This window comes from Acomys minous (assembly GCF_964271855.1).
Source record: "Acomys minous genome assembly, chromosome: 5".
NCBI classification, from domain to species: domain Eukaryota; kingdom Metazoa; phylum Chordata; class Mammalia; order Rodentia; family Muridae; genus Acomys; species Acomys minous.
In genome coordinates this window covers 37,651,663-37,671,647 of record NC_140494.1, presented here as the reverse complement: position 1 = coordinate 37,671,647, position 19,985 = coordinate 37,651,663, and the positions used below count along the sequence as shown (strand labels likewise).

Below are 19,985 nucleotides of genomic sequence, written 5' to 3'. Positions count from 1 at the left end.
CCTGTCTCTACTTCCCACCTCCCCACTGAAGCACTGAGATTAAAGATTCTTGTTCTCTCTGTCTGTCTTGCACACAGGACGTAGGAATTCAACCTCAGGTCCTCATGGCTGAATGGCAAGGGATTTTACCCACTGAGCCATCTCCATAGATCTATTTTAAGCAAGATGATTTGTTTGTATTATTTAATAAACTGCTCTAAAATAAAAACACATATTCTCATCATAGAAACACACTTTCTGTATCCCTAACAGGAAAAGTATATTCCAGGAACCAGTCTCTGGAGATGGTCCGCAGCTTTTGAGGCCACTAACAATTGATGAACCAAACTCTATTTTATTAAACACCTTTAACAGATGCTCTTGTTTCTGATCCCTGCCCCTTTCTTCTTCATTCTAGAAAGGATCTCTGACTTCTCCTTTGAAACAACTTATGGATTCACCCTCTTCGGCTGCCTCCCAAGAGGGTCTCACGGTATCTGGCTCCTGAGAACTAGTAACCCCAGAACTGGGTGTGGTAGCTGTGACCACATGGGCTGCCAAAGCACTTAGGCTCATTGGCTCAGAAAGACAAGAATGCTATGTTCTTCCCAAACTTGGGACCATGCCAAGGAAATATGATGTGTTGATGATGTCAGTAGCCTGAATCACTGCTTTTGTCAAAGCTGTGACTATAAACATTAGGTTCTGTAATCTGTCTTCTTGGAATTTTAGTTCTCTGTAGCCTTAGTACTATTTTGAAACAGCCTGGAGGTGATGGAAAATAAAGTTTCTGTTTCTACCAGGACCAACTTGATGAATCTCTACTCCTTTGATATTTTAATTATGCTTTTAGAATGATGTGTTTATGTATGTGTTTGTGTGTGGGGTATATCAACAAGATATGGTTGACTACGGAAGCCCGAAGAGGGCGTCAGTTGTAACTGCCAGCATCAGGCTGAAGTTTCAAGTAATTGTACACTGTTCTGTATAGGTGCTGGGAACTGAACTCTGGAGTTACTGCAATGAAATAACTGACACCATAAATACAATAATGGATTTGTTAAGTCCTCCAGCATGAGAGCGGCAATTAGGCTCTTAGCCATCTTGACCCATGCAGTTCGGGAGATATGAAGTTGGATGGGGCTAGGACTCCAGTGAGGCAGCTCTCAGGGGCTGAATGACATGCCGGGTAAGCTTCTCGGTATTGCAGATGCTTTTGAGTCATGTATGTTCCTGAAAACAACCCCAATAAATTAACCCATCCATAAATCTGAAAGTGGATGGGAATTATTATTTCTGTGGTATGTTGGTGATCTATCTGTGTGAACACTTTTTAAAAAATGTCTCCTCAGGAAACCTCAACACAACATGTTATAGCGGAACCATCTGTGAATGAGAAGGACTGCTTACTGGCATTATGCAATCTTCTAGAACCCAGATATTAAACACAACTTGGCACAAGCATATAAAGAAAAACTGAATAGCTAGTTAAGAAAACAATTTTCAATTTGTGGGGAAATGGATGGAACTAGAAATGATCATACTGAGTGAGTTAACCCAGAGTCAGAAAGATTCACACGGTGTATACTCCTTTATAACTGGACACTAGACCAACAGGGATGTCCCCTGAAAGTCTGCACTTACCAGGAGATTGGGATAGATGCGGGATCTCCTATTGGGACTCTAGGTGAGAGAAGTATGGGAGAATGGGGAAATAGAAGGACCCAGAGGGTCCTAGAAACCCACAAGAAGAACATCATGACTGGCAGATCTGGACCCGGGGGGTCTGCTCAACCTATTGCACCAACCAAGGATAATACATGTAGTAAATATTGAACCTATACTCAGATCTAGCCAATGGACAGTGCATTATCCACAGTTGTGTGGAGAGTGGGGACTGACTTTGGCATGAACTCTGGTGCCCCATATTTGACCACTTCCCCTTGGTGGGGAGGCCGGGTGGCACTCAGAGAAAGAATAGGCAGGCTACCAAGATGAGATTTGATAGCCTATAACCATATGGTGGAGGAGGAGGTCCCCTTCTGTCACAGACCTAGGGGAGGGGAATAGGGTGTAAGAAGGAGGGAGGGAGGAATAGGAGGAGACAAGCAAGGGGATAACAATTGAGATATAATCTGAATAAATTAATAAAAGAATAAAATTAAAAAACAAATTTCTAGGTTTTGATATATCTCGTAGATAACTAAGTTAGCTAGTAGCTTGAAGGTCGATCAGAATGGACGCCCCTCCTTCATAATCAGCCGCTTGTAGAACCAAGAATGGAGACAGCAAGGCTCTGACAACAGAAAGAAAGAAAGAAAAAAGGGAGAAAAAGAGGGAGGGAGGGATGGAGGGAGAGTAACCTGAGTTCTTCTCTGCCCCTGAATAGAAACATGATACTCTGAATTTCCCAGAAGGCTGTAAAATTTACTTTCCAGGTGTATGCTTTCTGGTAAAGGAAAAGAGCATTTCATTGTCCATCCCATAAGAACCAATCCAAATGGCCTGCTGTTCACCTAAACAGGAAAATATCCCTCGGCCAAGGCTGCCAGCTGTAGGGGCTTGAGAGGTAACGGTATAGAGCTTGCCCTCGGTGGAGGTCAGCACACTGCTCTCTCTGCCATGGTCTGTTCACAGTGGAAGCATGCTCTGCTCTCTCTGCAAAGTTCCCTTTGGCCACTGGACACCCTCACTCCTTAAGAGTTCTCCAGCTTGCTCTGTAATGAACTCTGTCTTTGCATGCTACAGTGTCTCAGCAGAATTCTTTCTGTAGAGATGGATGGATTATGGGGCTGAGGGACTCCATCATGAGACATAAGTGTAACAATCAGAATTGCTACACACATTTAAAAAAAAAAGGATTTTAACATTAGTTCTACAGGATGGGAAAAAAGAAAAAAAATTAAAAATCCATGAGATTTGACAATAGTAGCAGTGAGAACCTGGTTTTGTAGACACCCAGATGCCTAGGACCATGCCCACCACAAATGGTGCTCAGTAAACATTTGCTAAACAAATGAGCTGATGTTCCCGTTTTGAAAAAAAAAAAACCTGATTATTATTCTCAAATCTATACACAAACAGAAACCCAGTGGCAACAATTATATGATAACTTTCCCTCCTACTACCAAAATACATTTTGATGAAATTTATAGAACTGGCTAATTTAACACAATTTAATGTAAGTAGCTAAGCATCCGCTATGGTCCAAACACTATTCTCAGCATAAATAACATGGCAGCCATTCTTACGGAGGAGGATTCAGAGTTCACAGACAGGCATAATGTTTAGAGTTCACAGACAGGCATAATGTTTGTCACTTTCGGTGTCCCACAGGCATTGGGATGGTGAATCTTCATTGTCCACTTGATGGGACAGCGAACCAACATGGCAAGACGCATCTGAGCGTGTCTATGCAGTGTTTCCAGTAAGGTTAATGGACAACGGATTAACTAGTACAAATGTTGGTGGCACCACACTGTGGACTTGGGCCCCAGAAAGAATCAAGAGAGAGAGAGTGAACTGAGCACCAGCATCCAGCTCTCTCTGCTTCTTGACTGTGGATATGATGTGAGCATCTGCCTCACATTCCTGCCGCCACACCTTCCCTGCCATAAGAGACAGAGCCTTTAAACCTTGAGTGCTAAGGTAACCCATCCTTCCTTAAGTTGCCTATGCCAAAACATTTCTCACAGCAATGAGAAAAGTCATGAATGCAGCATCATGCCACCACCTAAAATAAAAGAAGTCCGTTGCAAGACCTTAGGTGAGTTTTCCTCCAGCGTGTGTGTGTGTGTGTGTGTGTGTGTGTGTGTGTGTGTCTGGTTTTGCCACTCTGGAAGACACTGCATGTTTGCCTCTATGTACCTCCCAATGTCCCTACCAATTATGCGTTGTACTGTTTCAATACAGTGAATGTAATTCCCTGTGTATGTCTTCACACATCGCTCTAACAGCCGTTATAGAGCAGCTGCAGACAATGGCAGACACCAGCTCCTAATTAAACTGCTTCCTGATGCTCAGATGATTCAGGATGATGTTCATGATCAGCTGGGTAGAAAATAGCTGCTGCACACGCTGCTATGATGTCACAGTCCTGTTTGTACCAAGAAAGATGCTTGCCACTGATGCTAATTAATAGCCAGTATCCTAGAAATGCCCAATATAGTACAGATATAGGATTAAAAACACATTTTACCTGCTGCCGTTTTTCAAATTCCAGCTTGATCCGGGACTTGATGCAATTACACGTGTCCCGATAGGTCTGCTGCAGGGCGAGCTCCATGAGGTGCTTATGGTAGGCTCCGGCCAGGTTCCCACAGATGAAAATGATCACATTGGCCAGTATCTACAGAGACAAAATAAGACATTTCATATAGTAAGGGCCTCTTCCTCATGGACCCAACAGAAACAGACTGCTTATCACAAATAAGCTTTAAAAATGACTCAGGAAATAATGTTTATTTCTGCTTCTCAACTGACATTAGTATTCTGGTTTGCCTAGAATAAAGCATCACACGGGATTCTCTACCCGATGGGCATGTGTGCTCCTTAGGGTCCCTCCCCTGACTTTGGGCTCAATCCTTTGGTTTTTCTCCTGATACAATGGGAGCAGGATACCTGTATGCTGCACACAGCCAGGGCTTGCAGCCTTATGTATTTAGCACCACTCTCCTGTCTGCTATCAAGAGAAGCTTATTTGATTGCTTTCTATTGCATTTGTTCCAAAATGAGAGCTAAGTGTAGGAGAGCTTCCCCAGCCAACCTGCAGTCAACTGTACTATGACACACAGAGTTAAATGTTTGTTACACAGCACGATTGTGACAGAGTGACCGACACACGCTATCTTCATGCTACAGTGTATCCACTAGACCTAGATCAGTGAGATTTTATTTACAGATGAAAAGGGGAGCATTTTAACAAAAATAACTGTGATTCTTTTGGTTAATTAAAAGCATGCTCATAATTTAGATAGAAAACAGAAAAATATAAAAGAAATCTAAAGACTGCCCAATTTCCCTGCCCAGGAAGAAGCCTGCTGTCCATAGGGACATGCTCATCTGCCTCACATTCCTATTTTAAAATTTGGCTCTAAATTTATTTTGTCAAGTTGTCTGTCTTGTCATAAAGGCCAGACTTTGTGTTACTGTAGTTGCATGCTTTGAATGTTTCATGTAACATAAAATAAAAGTTGTCTGAGATTACAGAAAGTATGTGTAGGCAGGTTTCCAACAAATTCTTAGTATTCAGTTCTATGACTCATTTAGTTATGTCTATATATGTCTATATTGTTCAATACCACTTAGTTAATATTCCATGTGCTTTCATTATGTTATAGATGTCAACCACATGTATAAAGCTGTGACTTCCTCTCTGTTCCCTGCCTTAGACTCAGTTACTAATAATATAAGAAATCAAAACTCATGCATATTTTAAGTGCTTGATTTACGTTACAAATTTGCTCCCAAGACACATTCCCTTTATATTCCTATCAGCAGGGGTGACAATGGCCTTTCTAGTGTGCTCTTAGCACCCGGCAAATGATCTGCACACTGCAAGCTTCTCAGTGCTCAGAGTTGAATTTGTAGGTCTACTCAGGATGTGGACAGACACCATGTGACTGTGACTCTAACATGACAAGTCACTTGTGGCTTCAGTGGCATCAAAGAGACATTGTCTCCAAAGGCCTCATGTTCCCCAGCAGACACAGTGGGTGAGAGACTTAGTCCCACATCTTCAAACCCCAGAAAATCATGAGTATTGTTATTTCACCCTCTCTGGCCAACAGGTTTTCATCAGATTGTCTCATTGGAGTTTCCCAGAGTAAAATGCGGATGTTATGCAGTTCACCGCCTTTTCATTGGATTTAAAGACAGTGCTCATCACCATCTGTTGTGGTCCTAGCCAAGCTGTGTATCTAACAAACCCTCTGAACATGTCTGTGAAAGACCTTCATCTGGGGGTAGACAGGGGTCATATGTAACTGTGTTTCCAAAGTTACAATGATAACAAAGGAGGCCATGTTTCTCCATCTGCCTAATGCCTCTTCTTATGTCTTGATAGGGGCGTGGGCACAGAAGAAAAAGATACATTGATTCTCGGTACCTTAAAACCCCGGAGGATTGAGGGACCAAGAGGAGTTAAGATGAGAAGGATGGGGTGACAAACTTGTCTCCACGTTGCTGCTGGTTCTCTGTAGAATTGAAAAAGAACTCTATAGACTGGGAGGGGCCTTCAGTGCTGCCCTGTAACTTGCACTGGCCTCAGTTATTGGAGGGGATAGTTACCCAGTCTCAGAACTCACCTCCAAGACATTTCTTTACGAATCTATGCTTTATCTCTACTACAGTATTACAGATGCTAAATGGACTCCATTAGTACAGATGCTAAAATGTTAATGTTAGGTAGCCCTTGGTGTGTTTTTCTTGTGTGCTGTATGCACAAGGAGTGCAACTCCTATGTGATTAATGTGACCACATGTGTAGTGTGGGCATCTGTGTATGTATGAGCCACACATATGACCTACATACATAAGTATTTCATGTGTTTTTAAATGTAGTATACATATAATGTACATGCTGTGCGAGAGGCATGTGTGTTTACAATCCATGAGTGTGTGTACTAGGTCAGAGGTCACTAAAAACAATGCGTCAGATTTCTGTTATTTCTACACATTTCACAATCTCAGTGGCTCTCCTTCTTGCCACTGTTGTGTAGTAACACATGGTACCTGTGAGTGCCAATCTTGGAGTGGTGGGAAGTCCTGAGGACATTCTTTGGTTTGTTTTTGGTTTTGTTTTTCATGACAGAGTCTCACTGTGTAGCTCTGGCTGTCATGAACTCACTATGTAGAGACCAGACTTGTCTTAAACTCACAGAACTCCACCTGCCTCTGCCTTCTGGGTGCTGGCATTAAAGGTGCGTGCCACTATTCTAAGCCAGCAGACACTGTTGATATTCTACTTGAGGGCATCCACTTGAAGCCGAAAAAGACTGGTTTTGGGGTTCATGTCCAGTGGTACACCATTCATAAACTCATGTCATAGTTAGCCTCTATGAAATGACCATCTGGTTTGCTGAAGATGATTCAGACCTCGTCATCACTGAAACTTTTTTGAAGAATAGTGCTCGGAGAAATGCAGGAAACAAGGAAAGCCAAGGCAAGCCGTGCTGCTCAATTAGAAAAATGCATACTCTTTCCTCATTAATCACAGCTGAAATAATAACAAAGCAACCAGGTCACTATCTGTGAGACCTGACTCACTCTTCCTAGAAAAGTGCCTTCAAAACAAATGGCAAGATTTGGAAAGCTCAAGCCCTCAAGAAAAGGTCCAAGAACAGAGCCCAGCAAAGCCAACATCTGTGGCCTGTCTTCCCAGCAGGAGGCATGAGTGTAGCCTTCAGACCTGCATCCCAGCGCAGAGCCTCATCCTCTGCCACGGCAATGGCTTCTTCCTATGTTCTTCCTCAGGCTGTACTGTAGTATTTCCTCCTTGTCAGAGGGAGGTAGTCGTGTCTCCTGGGTGGTACACCCCGCCCCACAGTCCCCCAGGACAATGGTTTACAACCCACATTGCAGTCAGGCTTCATTCTGGGCTTGGACTCAAAGTATCCAGAGGGTGCTCATCGTCCTGGAAGGGTGCTCATCATACTGGAAGGGTGCTCATCGTCTCCAGGACCAGGGCTGCTGAAGAACCTCGTCACCACAAAACTTCCGGTCAGGGGCCTGCTCTTTTCTTCCTTACCTTAGCCATCTTCTGCCCTGTGCCTGGCGGTGGGATGTATAGGGAATGCCTCACCCAGATCACACCCATAATTGCAGACTAAACTAGGGATGTGCTCAGAGAACCTCAGGGCCCGTTCACATTGCCTATGTGGTTGATCAGTCAAATGGGTCCTATCCAGTAAGAAATTATGGGCCAGGAGAGATGGTTCACTCAAAGCGTTTGCAGTGCAAGCCTGGAGGGCTGAGCTTGGCCCCCAGCACTCAGTGTAAACCTGGAATAGGATGTGCTTCTCTGATCTTAGCAATGTGGAAGAGGAGGCAAGAGAATCCCTGGAGTTCACCCTCCAGCCCATTCAGTCTATTCAGCAGCTTCAGGTTCAGTGAAAGGTACCAAAAATAAGGTGGAGATCAAGTGGGGAAGACATTTGAAGTTGTTAGCCTCTTGTCTTCACGGTGCACATACATGCATACAACACATACATAAACAGTACTTATGCACATATGCACACTTACAACCATGCATACACATACACATAAACATGAACAATGCATACACACATACACACACGTGTACACATACATAAATATATGTATGCATACACATAAATTTGCACACATATAAAAGCACACACATACATATATGCACACACATGTGTACACATGAACACATGTACACATGCATGAACATACATGAACACAGAAAGTTAAGAAATTTTTTCAGTATTCATCAATGAAAGCCTGTCTACACAAGGTAAGTCAGGCTTGTGAAGCAGAAGTGTGTGTCTTCCTAGCCATGGTTTTGAAGAAGAGCTTCCTTCAAGATATTCATTCTTTTTTTTTTCTTAAAAATTACTTTATATTTATGTGTGTGTATTTTCATGCACTTGTGTAGTGGTGTGTTGATGTACATATGGTTACAGGTATCCAAGGAGGCTGGAAGTCCTGCATCCCCTATATAAGTTGCTGTAAGTTGCTCAACATGGGTTCTGGTATGAGAGCTTGGGTTCTCTGCAACAGCAACATGTGCTCTCAACTTCTGATCCTTTTCTCCAGATCCTATCATTTATTCTTGATGCCTTTCAACACTTTCTGGGTACCAATAATTAGAAGGAATGCATCTCCTGGGCTTTATTTGCATATACAAAGAAAAACATAGAAGTAAATGACTAAGACTTAATGTGAAATAAATATAATAGGAGAATTTTTCTCATGGAAAACTTATGAAATACTTCTTCTAATGCCTGGTTTCATCTTGGTATACAGTATTCCATAGTTCACAGAATGGACCCTGGAATTCCAGTAGCACCATATATTTACAAAATATGACTAACGCCTTGAACCATTTCTCTCTCAAATTTATGCAGTAATAAGACTTCACATCAAACCTGCGGTAAGGAAGAACTGATTAGGTTGAGATTTTGCTTTTTCAAAAATAACATCAAAGCTTTTTGTTTTCCAGAAAGCTGCCAAACAGAACATATAATAAAAAGTCTTATTTCACAGTGTTTTGATTTTTTTCTGATGGCACCATGCTGTCTCTGTGTCTCTTTTATCTTGTTTCATTTAGCTACTCTCACCTCTGTCAGAAAACAGGACAGGGGACTTAGCCTCCCCTGAAAAGGTTTGGAAGAAAACAAATTGTTTTAGATAATAACACCAGGGCAGGTTTACCCTGCAGATTAAAACCAGGCCTTCAGATCGTGCAAGGCCCAGGTCTGAAATATGTGCACATTGCACCATGCTGGGGCAACCCCATGGAACCCTGCTCTGTCCGTGGCTCCTTTGTTCCCTGCCTTTGTCTGACACAAACGTGGAAGACTGTCAAACCACCTCACAGATTCTCAGAGGTGCACATTAATGTATATTTGGCCGGGAGAAAACCAGAACTTACTAGTATTCACCAGTAAACAATAATTTGGTGTTTTTTCCCCCCCAGCGGCCACCCTTGTCCTTTCTATCAATTTGTAATCTCCAGCCTGTCAAGAGTCTAGAAGGCAAACCACACTTTATTGCTCCTCTTACAGTCAAGGAAACAAAATTAAGTGACACATCCCTGGGTGCTGGTGCTGTTAGGACAGCTCATCTCCCCACCCTTTACCTTCAGGAGAAATACTTTTGTCAGGGCACAGAGGCTTTCTGAGGGATTCGGAAGGATGCACACTTCTTTCCAAGAAGCTGGCACTTTTTCTTTTCTTTAGAAGGCATTTATATCTTTGGCTACAAAGTGCTTTCATTATTTAAAGTTAAGTGGCCACATTTCAGAGTGGCCACATGTCCTTGGAGCCATATGCCTGTGCACGTTCAGAGAGGAATGTAAGGAGAATGCCAATCTGCTTTCCACCGGACCATGTGGCCTAAAGTACGACCCACCTGAGAAAAGGTCACCTGGGAAGCGAACATTGAAGGGTGCTAATTTACTGACTTCAAACTCCACAGAAACGTATCAAATGGTTTAGGTGACAACTCAGATCCTTTGTGACTCTGAGATGCTATGCATTATAAAGAGGCTAATATTCCATTTCTTTACCATATAATTGGGGTGAGAAATTAAAAGGGACACAACAGAAAGAAAGAAACACTCCTGTATGCTGAGGGTGAGTTGAAGTTTCTGCCACGGCATAAGACCATCCATCACAAAATGACGTGTTTGTTTTTTTTTTCACCACCAGGAAAATACCACAGTGTAAGAGGGGAAAGAATATTATAATTAAAACAGGCCATCAATATGCAAAAATACCATGTCAATCATCGAAAAATAAAAGGGAAGACAATCGATAGGGGGCTGACAATGAGTACCCAGAAAGCCCTGTGCATCTCGTAAGCATCACATTTGCCTCATGGAAATGTCCTTGGGGACGGAGAGTGATCAGTTGTCATTATCTTTCATACAGGCCTCAGTCATGGATATGGACAATCTCAAGACCATGTCCTTAGCACTTTTAAGAATTACATTAGCCTCTTCTTGGTAACCTGCTGTCCTTCCTCTGAGTGCCACCAGATCTCCCCCTCCAGGGGACATGGTCAAATGTGAGGCACCAGAGTACTTGAGAAAGTCATATCCCACTCTCCACTCAATTGTGGAGACTGTTCTGACCATTAGCTAGATCTGGGTAGGGGTTTAAAGTTTACCACCTGTATTGTCCTTGGATGGTGCCTTTGTTTGAGCAGGACCCCTGGGCCCAAATCTGCCTACCATAATGTTCTACAGAGACTTGATACCCTATGAACATATACAGGGGGAGGTAATCCCCCTCAGGAACAGTCATAGGGGAGGGGAATAATGGGAAAATGGGAGGGAGGAAAGAATGGGAGGATACAAGGGATGGGATAACCATTGAGATGTAACAAGAATAAATTAATAAAAAAGGAAAAAAATGTAAAAAAAAATAAAATAAATTCTGACATTTCAAATCTTAAAAAAAAAAAAAAGAATTACATTAGCTGTATGCGATAGGCTCAGGATTCTGTTCCTCCTGCCTTTTAGCAAGGTGAGAAGCACTGCAAGGTGGTTGGTTAATAACATCCATCGGTACTCAGCCAAGTGCTAGAATCTTACTCTAATCTATAATCCCTCCAAATGAAGAAGGAATTTGGGGCATGTGGACTGTGCACCCGGAGAAACAGGCCTGGAGCTAGAGTGAGGTCGACAAGTTGTCCAAACCTCCAAAGTAAACCTCAACCTTGAAATTGGCAGGAGCGATGACTGTGCCCTCTCTATTCTGCGCCTGCGTGCCCCTGTGCAAGTAGTCTTGAGACCCCACCACTGTCACAATTCTTGAGGCAGTCACATGGCCTAGCACCTGGAATTCCTCTCAGTGCAAAGGAAGCATTTTCATCACCTCAGCCCCAGCCAATGATTTTCACCCACCCCCAAAACCCCTACCCACTTCCCCAAGGTTTATATAGCCCACATCTCTATACCCCTGCCCCCAATAAGGAGATCTGTGTCACTGGAAGATGTGTGTCACTAAAAGGGCTGTATCAGAGACAGCACTCTCCTCCACCCCAAAGCTCACTGCTGAACCAGGATCCTGCAAACCCACCTGCCTAGCTAAGCTTCATCCTTTCAAGTCCAGCACCTGGGCACTTTGGTACCTGAAGGCTTTGAGGGGAAGCGAAGCAGGACCGGCTGGCTCCAGACCAACAAAGGAAGGAAACAGAAAGATCAACAGCCTCAACAATGGTTGTTCTCAGGGCCTTGGGATAAAAGATTGAAACTGATTAGGACTCTAGATGAGAGAAGCATGGGAGAATAGCAAAGTAGAAGGATCCAGAGGGTCCTAGAAACCTACAAGAAGAACATTATGATAGGCAGATTTGGGCCCCAGGGTCCCACTCAAACTATGGCTCTAGCCAAGGACAATATAGGCCGTAAACTTCAAACCCCTACCCAGATCTAGCCAATGGACAGGACATTCTCCACAGTTGAGTGGAGAGTGGGATCTGACTTTCACATGAACTCTGGTGCCTCATATTTGACCACATCCCCTGGATGGGGAGACTTGGTGGCACTCAGAGGAAGGATAGCAGGCTACCAAGAAGAGACTTGATACCCTAGGAGCATATAAAGGGGGAGGAAGTTCCCCTCAGTCACAGTCATAGGAGAGGGGAGTAAGGGGAAAATGGGAGGGAGGGAGGAATGGGAGGATACAAGGGATGGGATAACCATTGAGATGTAATATGAATAAACATAAAATAAAATTTAAAAAAAGATTGAAACTGAAAATCAGGGGTCAAATACAATCTGCTTTCCTAAGGAAAGTGCCACAACACAGCAGACAGCTCTATGATTATTACTTTCATTACACTCTTTTATATTTTGGGGACATATTGTTGAATGGAACTCACTGGGTTATTTTCCAGCTATATTCAGGCTATAGAATGGTAGACCACAGGGGCAATGGTCAAGTTCCAGTGTGGTGAGTATGTGGCAGGGGAGAAGGTGGCCTTAAGAACCAACCTTGAAGCTTATTTAAAGAAAGAATGAAATTTGGATGATTAACAAGATCTTGGTAGTCAGTTCTTCCTCTCCATGCAAACGAAGCATTCCCAGTACCTCAGCCCCAGCCAACAATGTTCACTCACCCCAAACCCCTACCTACCTTCCCAAAGTTTATATAACCCTTATTCCCCCCAATAAAGAGAGATGTGTCATTGGAAGAGCTGTGTTGCTAAAAGGGCTATATCACTAAAAGCTGTATTAGAGCTGGTGCTCCCACCAACTCCTGTGCAGTAAGGTTATTGAGAACATAGTCAAGTACCCAGCAAGCTCTGTGCCTCTCCAAAGCATCACATTTGGCTCAGGGTAAGGTTCTAGGGACAGAAAATGATCAGTTGGCACTCTCCACTACATAGTTTTCAATCATAGCTAAGTGTTGGTCAGAATATCTATTCACACTGTCAATAACTAAATATATGACTCTAGGTAATTTATAGTCCAGATGAAACTATTAGCTCTTAGCAACACATGATGGAAAGCCCAAGTCAAGGCGCCAATGAGTTTCATGATGTTGGGGTCCAGTGTAGAACCCTGAATGCTACATCTTTCCTAGGGCCATGTTGTGCCTCCACAGGGGGAGGATAGGTGACAAGGCAGCAAAAGGAAGCTGAGTTTGCAGTTTTAAAATGGCACAGAGATGCCAACTAAGATAGAGTCACTATGCTCTCATCACTTTATACACATTACACTGACCACTACTTAAAAGGTAATTAAACTCTGTTCTACTTTTTGAAGGTGGTATTCATATTATAACACCTTGCATGGTCTCATATCTGCAAGTTCCTGGTGAGTACCAGTGCTCTGACCTCCTCCTCATCTTACTGAGGAGGGATAACAGAGAGCCTGCATTAGAGCTAACTCTAGTGTCTCACTTTACCCTAAAGACCTCTTCAAACACCTCATGTCCTAAGGAAGTCACATTCTGAGTGACTGTTCTTCAACTCATGAAGTCTGAGTTGACACAATCAGACCATATCAACATGACAATGTTTTTAAAGTCTTTTGTGTGTGCACGGGGAGGTCATGGAACAACCTTTGGGAATTGGTTCTCTGCTTCTACCTTAAAATCCAAAAATTGAGCTGAGACCATCAGGTTTTCAGAACAAACACTTTTGCCCACTGAGCTATGTCACAGGGACAATAAAATGAGTTTAAGAGGAAGAAAATTTATTTACATATCACCAACACATATACCCAAAGAATAAAACTTTGATATTTTAGATGTGGGACTGGCACTCCTTTCTGATAAATGTCACTTATTGCTAAGAATGACTTACTATAGACCAAAATGAGACATTCTTGATCCACGCTGGAATTTTTGCATGGCTTGATCTTGTACGAGTCTTGTGCATGCATTCACAGTCACTGTGAATTCCTGTTTGTCATAGGCCTGAAGTGCTCAGTCATGAATGGGGTATCTAAATCACACCTTCCCACAAGGCCATGGGATCAATGCAGAAGAAGAAGCAGAAAGATAAGACCGTGAGGTAGTAGAAGACTGCCTCAGAGCAGTGTTTTCAGGAAAGACACGGTTTTAACCTTAGTCATTGTGACTTCTGGATGACTGGCCCACAATCTGTTGTTGTTGTTACATTTTAAATATTGCCTAATAATTGCCCCACATTGCCACTTGTTGTAGTTAAATTAGAAATATGGCCTAATAATGTTTACTATCAAGTCTATAATTATTGTTATGACAGTAAAACCCGCTAGCAATCAATCAAGACATAGACACCTGTTATATTTTAAAATAGTCTTAGTTAACCTGGGGCAGGGCAGCATTGGAGAGTCTCATCAAAGGTCTTTGTGAGTATGTGTAGGACGAGTGTAGCTGAAGGGAGGTTCGTGACACGCACAGCATACTTCCTCAAGTACTTCAAAGTTTTACTAGGAGAAATAAAAGGACTAATGCAGATTCTCTTGATCCATAATGCTTGCAGCATGTCGTTGATTTCCTGTAGTGCCCCAAGGCCAAAAGAACCTTCTAATGATTTTACTATGCTATTAGGAAGCTCAAAACAACTTACAAATTACATTCTAAAAATTTAGTAATTGCAACTAGTACTTGCCATTATACGTTGAAATCAAATACAGTATTTTATGTCATTCTTGGGTGCCCACAGTGACTTACTACTACTGAGTGTCAGTAGCCACCATGCCTGTTGAGTGTTACAGAACATCACAATCTTGTGTTTCAATTCGAATTTGCAACCTAAACGCCCTGTCCCAAGTTTATTTCTGCAGGGTAATGTCATTGGGGTTTTCTTGAAGTGAGGTGGTTTTAAGCAATAAGCAAAGCCCAGATTTGCAAAGATGTGAGGCCAACAGCAGAACACAGCAATTTAATGCAGGAACCAGGAGTTCTTTCAAGACAGCCTTCATGGGAGCTGCAGATCTGTCAGATGCCAAGCATTGCTGAATTTAACTTGAAACTTTATAATGTCTTTTGGAATACTGGGCTCACAGCCTAGAAACTGCATCACTAAGTGGAGTTCCAACAAAGTGAATACATTAATTAATTTAACTAAACAAAATGTGCAATGAAAAGATGTGGATTGCTATGTGGATTGTCCTGAGAAGGCATGGAGAAGGATAACTGCATTGGTGCTAAGAATGACCTCTCTGTGTGCACTTGCTTTGCACTGACACATGATGCAACAATCTGCTCTCCTCGTGACTCCAGTTTTAGTCTCAGCCCCAGAAGATGCCATGTGCAAAAGAGGCAATCCCATTAAGTGGCAATTTACAAAGGTGTTATCAAAGATAAAGAAAATCAGCATGGAATTCAGAAGTGCCCAGGCCGCAACAGCAAATGTCTTTTACCATATAATTCAGACAGCAAAAGGAACAATATGTAGCTATACCCTGGAAATCTGTGCTTAGACTGGGTGTCCAGTGGAGCCTGGGACAGAGTATGCATGCCACAGCCAACCTGAGTCCTGGCAGAGAGGTCACCTATTCTCCTCAATGGACCAGAAGTCGATGCATCAAGAGAAAGGTTACACAGATTTGGCATTAAGGCCTTTGGAAGGTCTGCATGGGAGTCTGAATACACAGGAAAGATGAACGAAGAAGACACTGGAAACGAAGAAACAGAACAGATGAGGACAAGAGACGGAAGGCAGAGATTTGGGCCATGCTCAGCGTTCACAAACAGGAGACATGGTGTTTATTTCTACACAACCGTCTTCTACAAATTTGCAAAAAATCTATTTTCTCTTCTTGGTGATTTATTTTTTTTCTTCTTGGTGACCCACAACCTCTGTTGTCTTTGCTAGACTCACAGTCCATCTTGCCCCTGTTTAACCATTGCTTTGCTAACTATGGCAGATGTACAGTAAGATCAGATGTATTAACCCTGCTCAAGCTGGTCATAGAAAGCTCAGTTTCCCCCAGGCTTCTGGTGTGTGTGTGTGTGTGTGTGTGTGTGTGTGTGTGTGTATGTGCGTGCGCGCGCATGCATGCGTGCTTTGGGGGAAACTTCTCTGTGCTCAGTGGGTCAGTTGCTTAAGTTTCCACAAGTCCTATGTCCCAAGGGCTTGTAGGCCGCCCAGAAAACAGCAGTCAGTCTTAGGCCACTAGAACTCTGAAACATGAATATATAAAGAAAAAAAAAAAAAGAACCTCACTGCCAAAGTGGACACAGACTACAATAAATCTGATCAGTGAAATCATCAAGAGGAAACTGAGATGATACTTGCAAATCAAGACTAACATTGCCAGATAAATTAGTCCAGAGGTAATGACTTACTTTTTAATAAGAATAATAAAGAGTAGACACTCCACTTGGCAATTAATAAAGGTTTTCTTTACATCTTTACATTTTTCTTTATGAGGAAAAGTGGGCTCAAAGCCAACTTTGCCCTGGGAAGGAGCAGAGTCAGGCAGTGCAAAGCGTCCTGTGGTCAGGTGGCCTTGACAGCTGCTTTCCTGACAGAAACATTGAAATTCTATGCTTGTTACAAGGAATGGCTTCCATACCTCAAAGATTCCCACAGCAATCGCTGCACTGAAGGACGCTGATGAGAAAAAGACGTGCCTGGCATCAAAATCATTTTAGGAGCTGAACAGGACTAGACAGACCAGAAGAATCACGTGAAAAATTTGCATTTAAAATGTACTCTGATCAAATTTGATAGGCGAACTCCACAGCTTACAAGGAAAGCACCTGCAAGATCCCGAAAAAACCCACACAGACTGGGATCATTACCCTTGCTTCTCAATCCTCATTGGCCAGAGGATGCCGGGCCACCACATCACAGCTCAGTCCTCACTACTGGCGTGCCATCCCTCCCTCCCCCACAGCATCGCTCTTAGCAAATGAGTCTACTCCAAGCTTAACACACAGCCATGCAGCTTCTCCTTCCACATTTTCCCTTTAAAAAGAAACCTCTAAGATGTGTCGCCAAGCTTTGTGCTGCTCTAGTGCCTCACTCTCCCGTTTGATGAAGCAACCGCAAGTCCTCATCAAACACAGTCTTTTAGGGATACTAATTGCTTTCAAGTTGCCAACCCAGAGGCCCTTCTGCGCACCCGTGACTTGGCTTCCGGGTGCTCTCAGCTGTTGTTTTTCCTCTCTCTGACCAATGATTCCGATTTCCTCCACTCCTTTATCTCTTACTAACTTGGGCTTAACTGTCTTGTCAACCACATCCGCTCTGACGTAAACGCTGCTACTTCACAGTGCTCTGTCTGCCCAGGGTCTTTTTCTCTTTACCCCCTGTCCTCCTAAATTTCTCCCGGCACCACCATCTGTTCTCCTAGCTTCATCAGTGATATCTGCAAGACACCGAAGTCCAAAGGCATAGCAGAGCGATACTTGATGGATATGTCCTGCCCCTGCATACAACCATGCAAGCGAGGCCTTAAAAACCTGTGATGAATTTGGGCATGAAGTTGCCCAATAAGAGTGAATGAAATGAAGATACAAATATATATCTAAAAATAAGTGAAACTCGTTCAGGCTTGATGCCTTCAGGGGACACTCAAGCATCAAGGAAGGGATTTGTGTCTAGGAATGGGTGGTGAGTGATGAGGGTCTCAGGTACAGAAAGCTGTGGAAAAGCTCAGCTCTGAGGGAAAACAGCCCTGCGGGGAAGTGGGCATTTTGTTGGCGGTCTTAATGCCTCGTTGGTACATCCTCTCCCATAGATGCCATGGTAACCCAGTGGTTCCCATCCTTTCTGACACTGCAACCCTTTAACCCAATTCCCCATGTTGCAATGATGCCCAATCGTGAGATTATTTCTTCGCTGCCCTCGTAACGGCAATTTTGCTACTGTTATGAATCTTAATGTAAATATCTGATGTGCAGGATTTCCAATACGTGACCCCTGTGAAAGGGTTACTCGGCCCCCAAAGGAGTCACAACCATAGATTGAGAACCGCTAGCCTATAGTTTAAGCCTTTGGCTACCATGTCTTAAATCATGCATTCTTCGTGGTAGCCACGCAGTCCTTCAGTCAGACCCTGGTTCTTGGTAAGGGGGAAATTTTAAACACACACACACACACACACACACACACACACACACAAACACACACACATCACATGCAGAATTCAGTATACCTCTGGTATTAAGATTTCATAAGATTTCATAAGAGTAGCTTGGGGGAAATTTTCTAAGCACCTAGGAGAGTGATAATGCAAACCCATGGCCATTTTCTTGGCGGTGATTCTGGGGGTAGGGGGCATTAAGTCTGTAGCCTCAAGAATGCCAGGCCAGCACTTTACCACTGAGCGACTTCCCAGACTGAAACGCAGCTTTGCCACAGGGATCAACACTCCAGCTGTGGCAACTCCACACTCACAGGTGATCTCTACATAGGTGGCTTTTTTTTTTCTCCAGAAAGAGAAAGGTAAGTGGTGGTACTGTACAACTCTGGCCTACCTGAAAGTCTCATCCTCTGTGATAAATTACTACATCAGTGTTCATTCTACACTGCCTTCTTAAAGAGCCAGTCTGCAATGTGTTGTCTCGTACCTTGGATTATTCCAAGACTCCTTCTTCAAGCCTCAGGAGGAGGAAGCTGATGGCCAGCAGAGGGACAAAGGCTTCCAGGCAGACAAGCACTCTGCCCCCTGTGTCAGGAGGCTGTATTCTGCCTGATGACATCATTCCTTAAACTATGGACAACTTGCTCAGAAGTCCATTGGCAGAGATTTCAGTAAGCTCATCTGAGCAGATGCCTCTTTCTTGTCTGATAAAACAAATTATACCCAACTTTGTATGTGACCCTCACTGTGGTTTATAAGGAACCTAGTGAGAACATCACAGTTAAACACTCAGGACAGCCATGCACGCAAAGCTATAGTTTTGCAATATTTTGGGGCATGCTGTCAAGAGTGAGTGTCCCACAGATGCATCTTCTGCCACAGGGCTAATGTTTGGAAAGACAAAATGAAGCTTCTCTGGGTCTTTTCTGCACAGGGCTCTAAACCAGGATGTAAAACACAAGTGCCCGGCATGATGAAGAGACAGGCGCTTGCCTGGAAGCCACTCCAAGAGGCTCAGCAGGTAATTGATTTTTAACATAAATATCTCCACATGAATATGCTTATGCATGACCAGTGGAGGAACTTAATGTCAGGTACAAAGCAGATGACTCACTGTTAGCACTTCCAGAACAAAGAAGCGGATCATATGGAGAGAAAGGCTGAGAATTTAATCAGAGATTGAACAATGGTTAACTCTAATATGGATACATGATGGCTTTGCTACTCAAACGTGGAATGTGAGGCCCGGATTAATGCTTTAAACCAAAGGAGACACATCCTTCCCCTCACTTAGGGGGCTCCGGCACTGACGGGGTTGAGAATGGAACACCAGTGAAAAGGATCAGGAAGGCAAGAGTGGCTTTGATAAGAGTGAGCCAGGACCTGTTGCCACAATGTCACACTTCGGCTGGGAAGGTGGCGTTTCAGAGGAGCCAGGGCAGTGAACATGAGGTGCACAGGAGGGAAGTGAGTAAGCGGAGGGTCACAGTAAGGCTTAAATTTCTGGGGTTCCCTTATGACTAAAGAACGGATGTGTTGAAAGGCGCTCTCTCGGGATGACGGACCACACATGTGTGTGTACAGATAAGCTGTGTCTCTAACACGCACAGCAAATATCCCACAAGTTTCTAAGGAAGCAGAAGCCATCACATGAAAACTGCAGACCAAGTCAGCATTCTGAAATTATTTACCACTCCCATGCTCTTCCGTTGGAGTACGCCAGTGCTCTGAATGTGAGGGTTTGGGTGCGCAAGTGCAGAAAATTAAAAATTACTAAGAAGGAG

The 19,985-nt window shown here is 43.4% G+C and overlaps 1 protein-coding gene across 1 annotated transcript in view; it reads right to left on the bottom strand.

The window, feature by feature from the left end:
* Positions 1–19,985, bottom strand: part of ADCY2 (adenylate cyclase 2) — a 358,775-nt gene that overhangs the window by 155,757 nt on the left and 183,033 nt on the right. Inside the window, exon 4 of the mRNA XM_084782845.1 lies at positions 4,178–4,327. Coding sequence (XP_084638971.1) covers positions 4,178–4,327 — 150 coding nt within the window. The remainder of the gene's footprint in view (positions 1–4,177; positions 4,328–19,985) is intronic.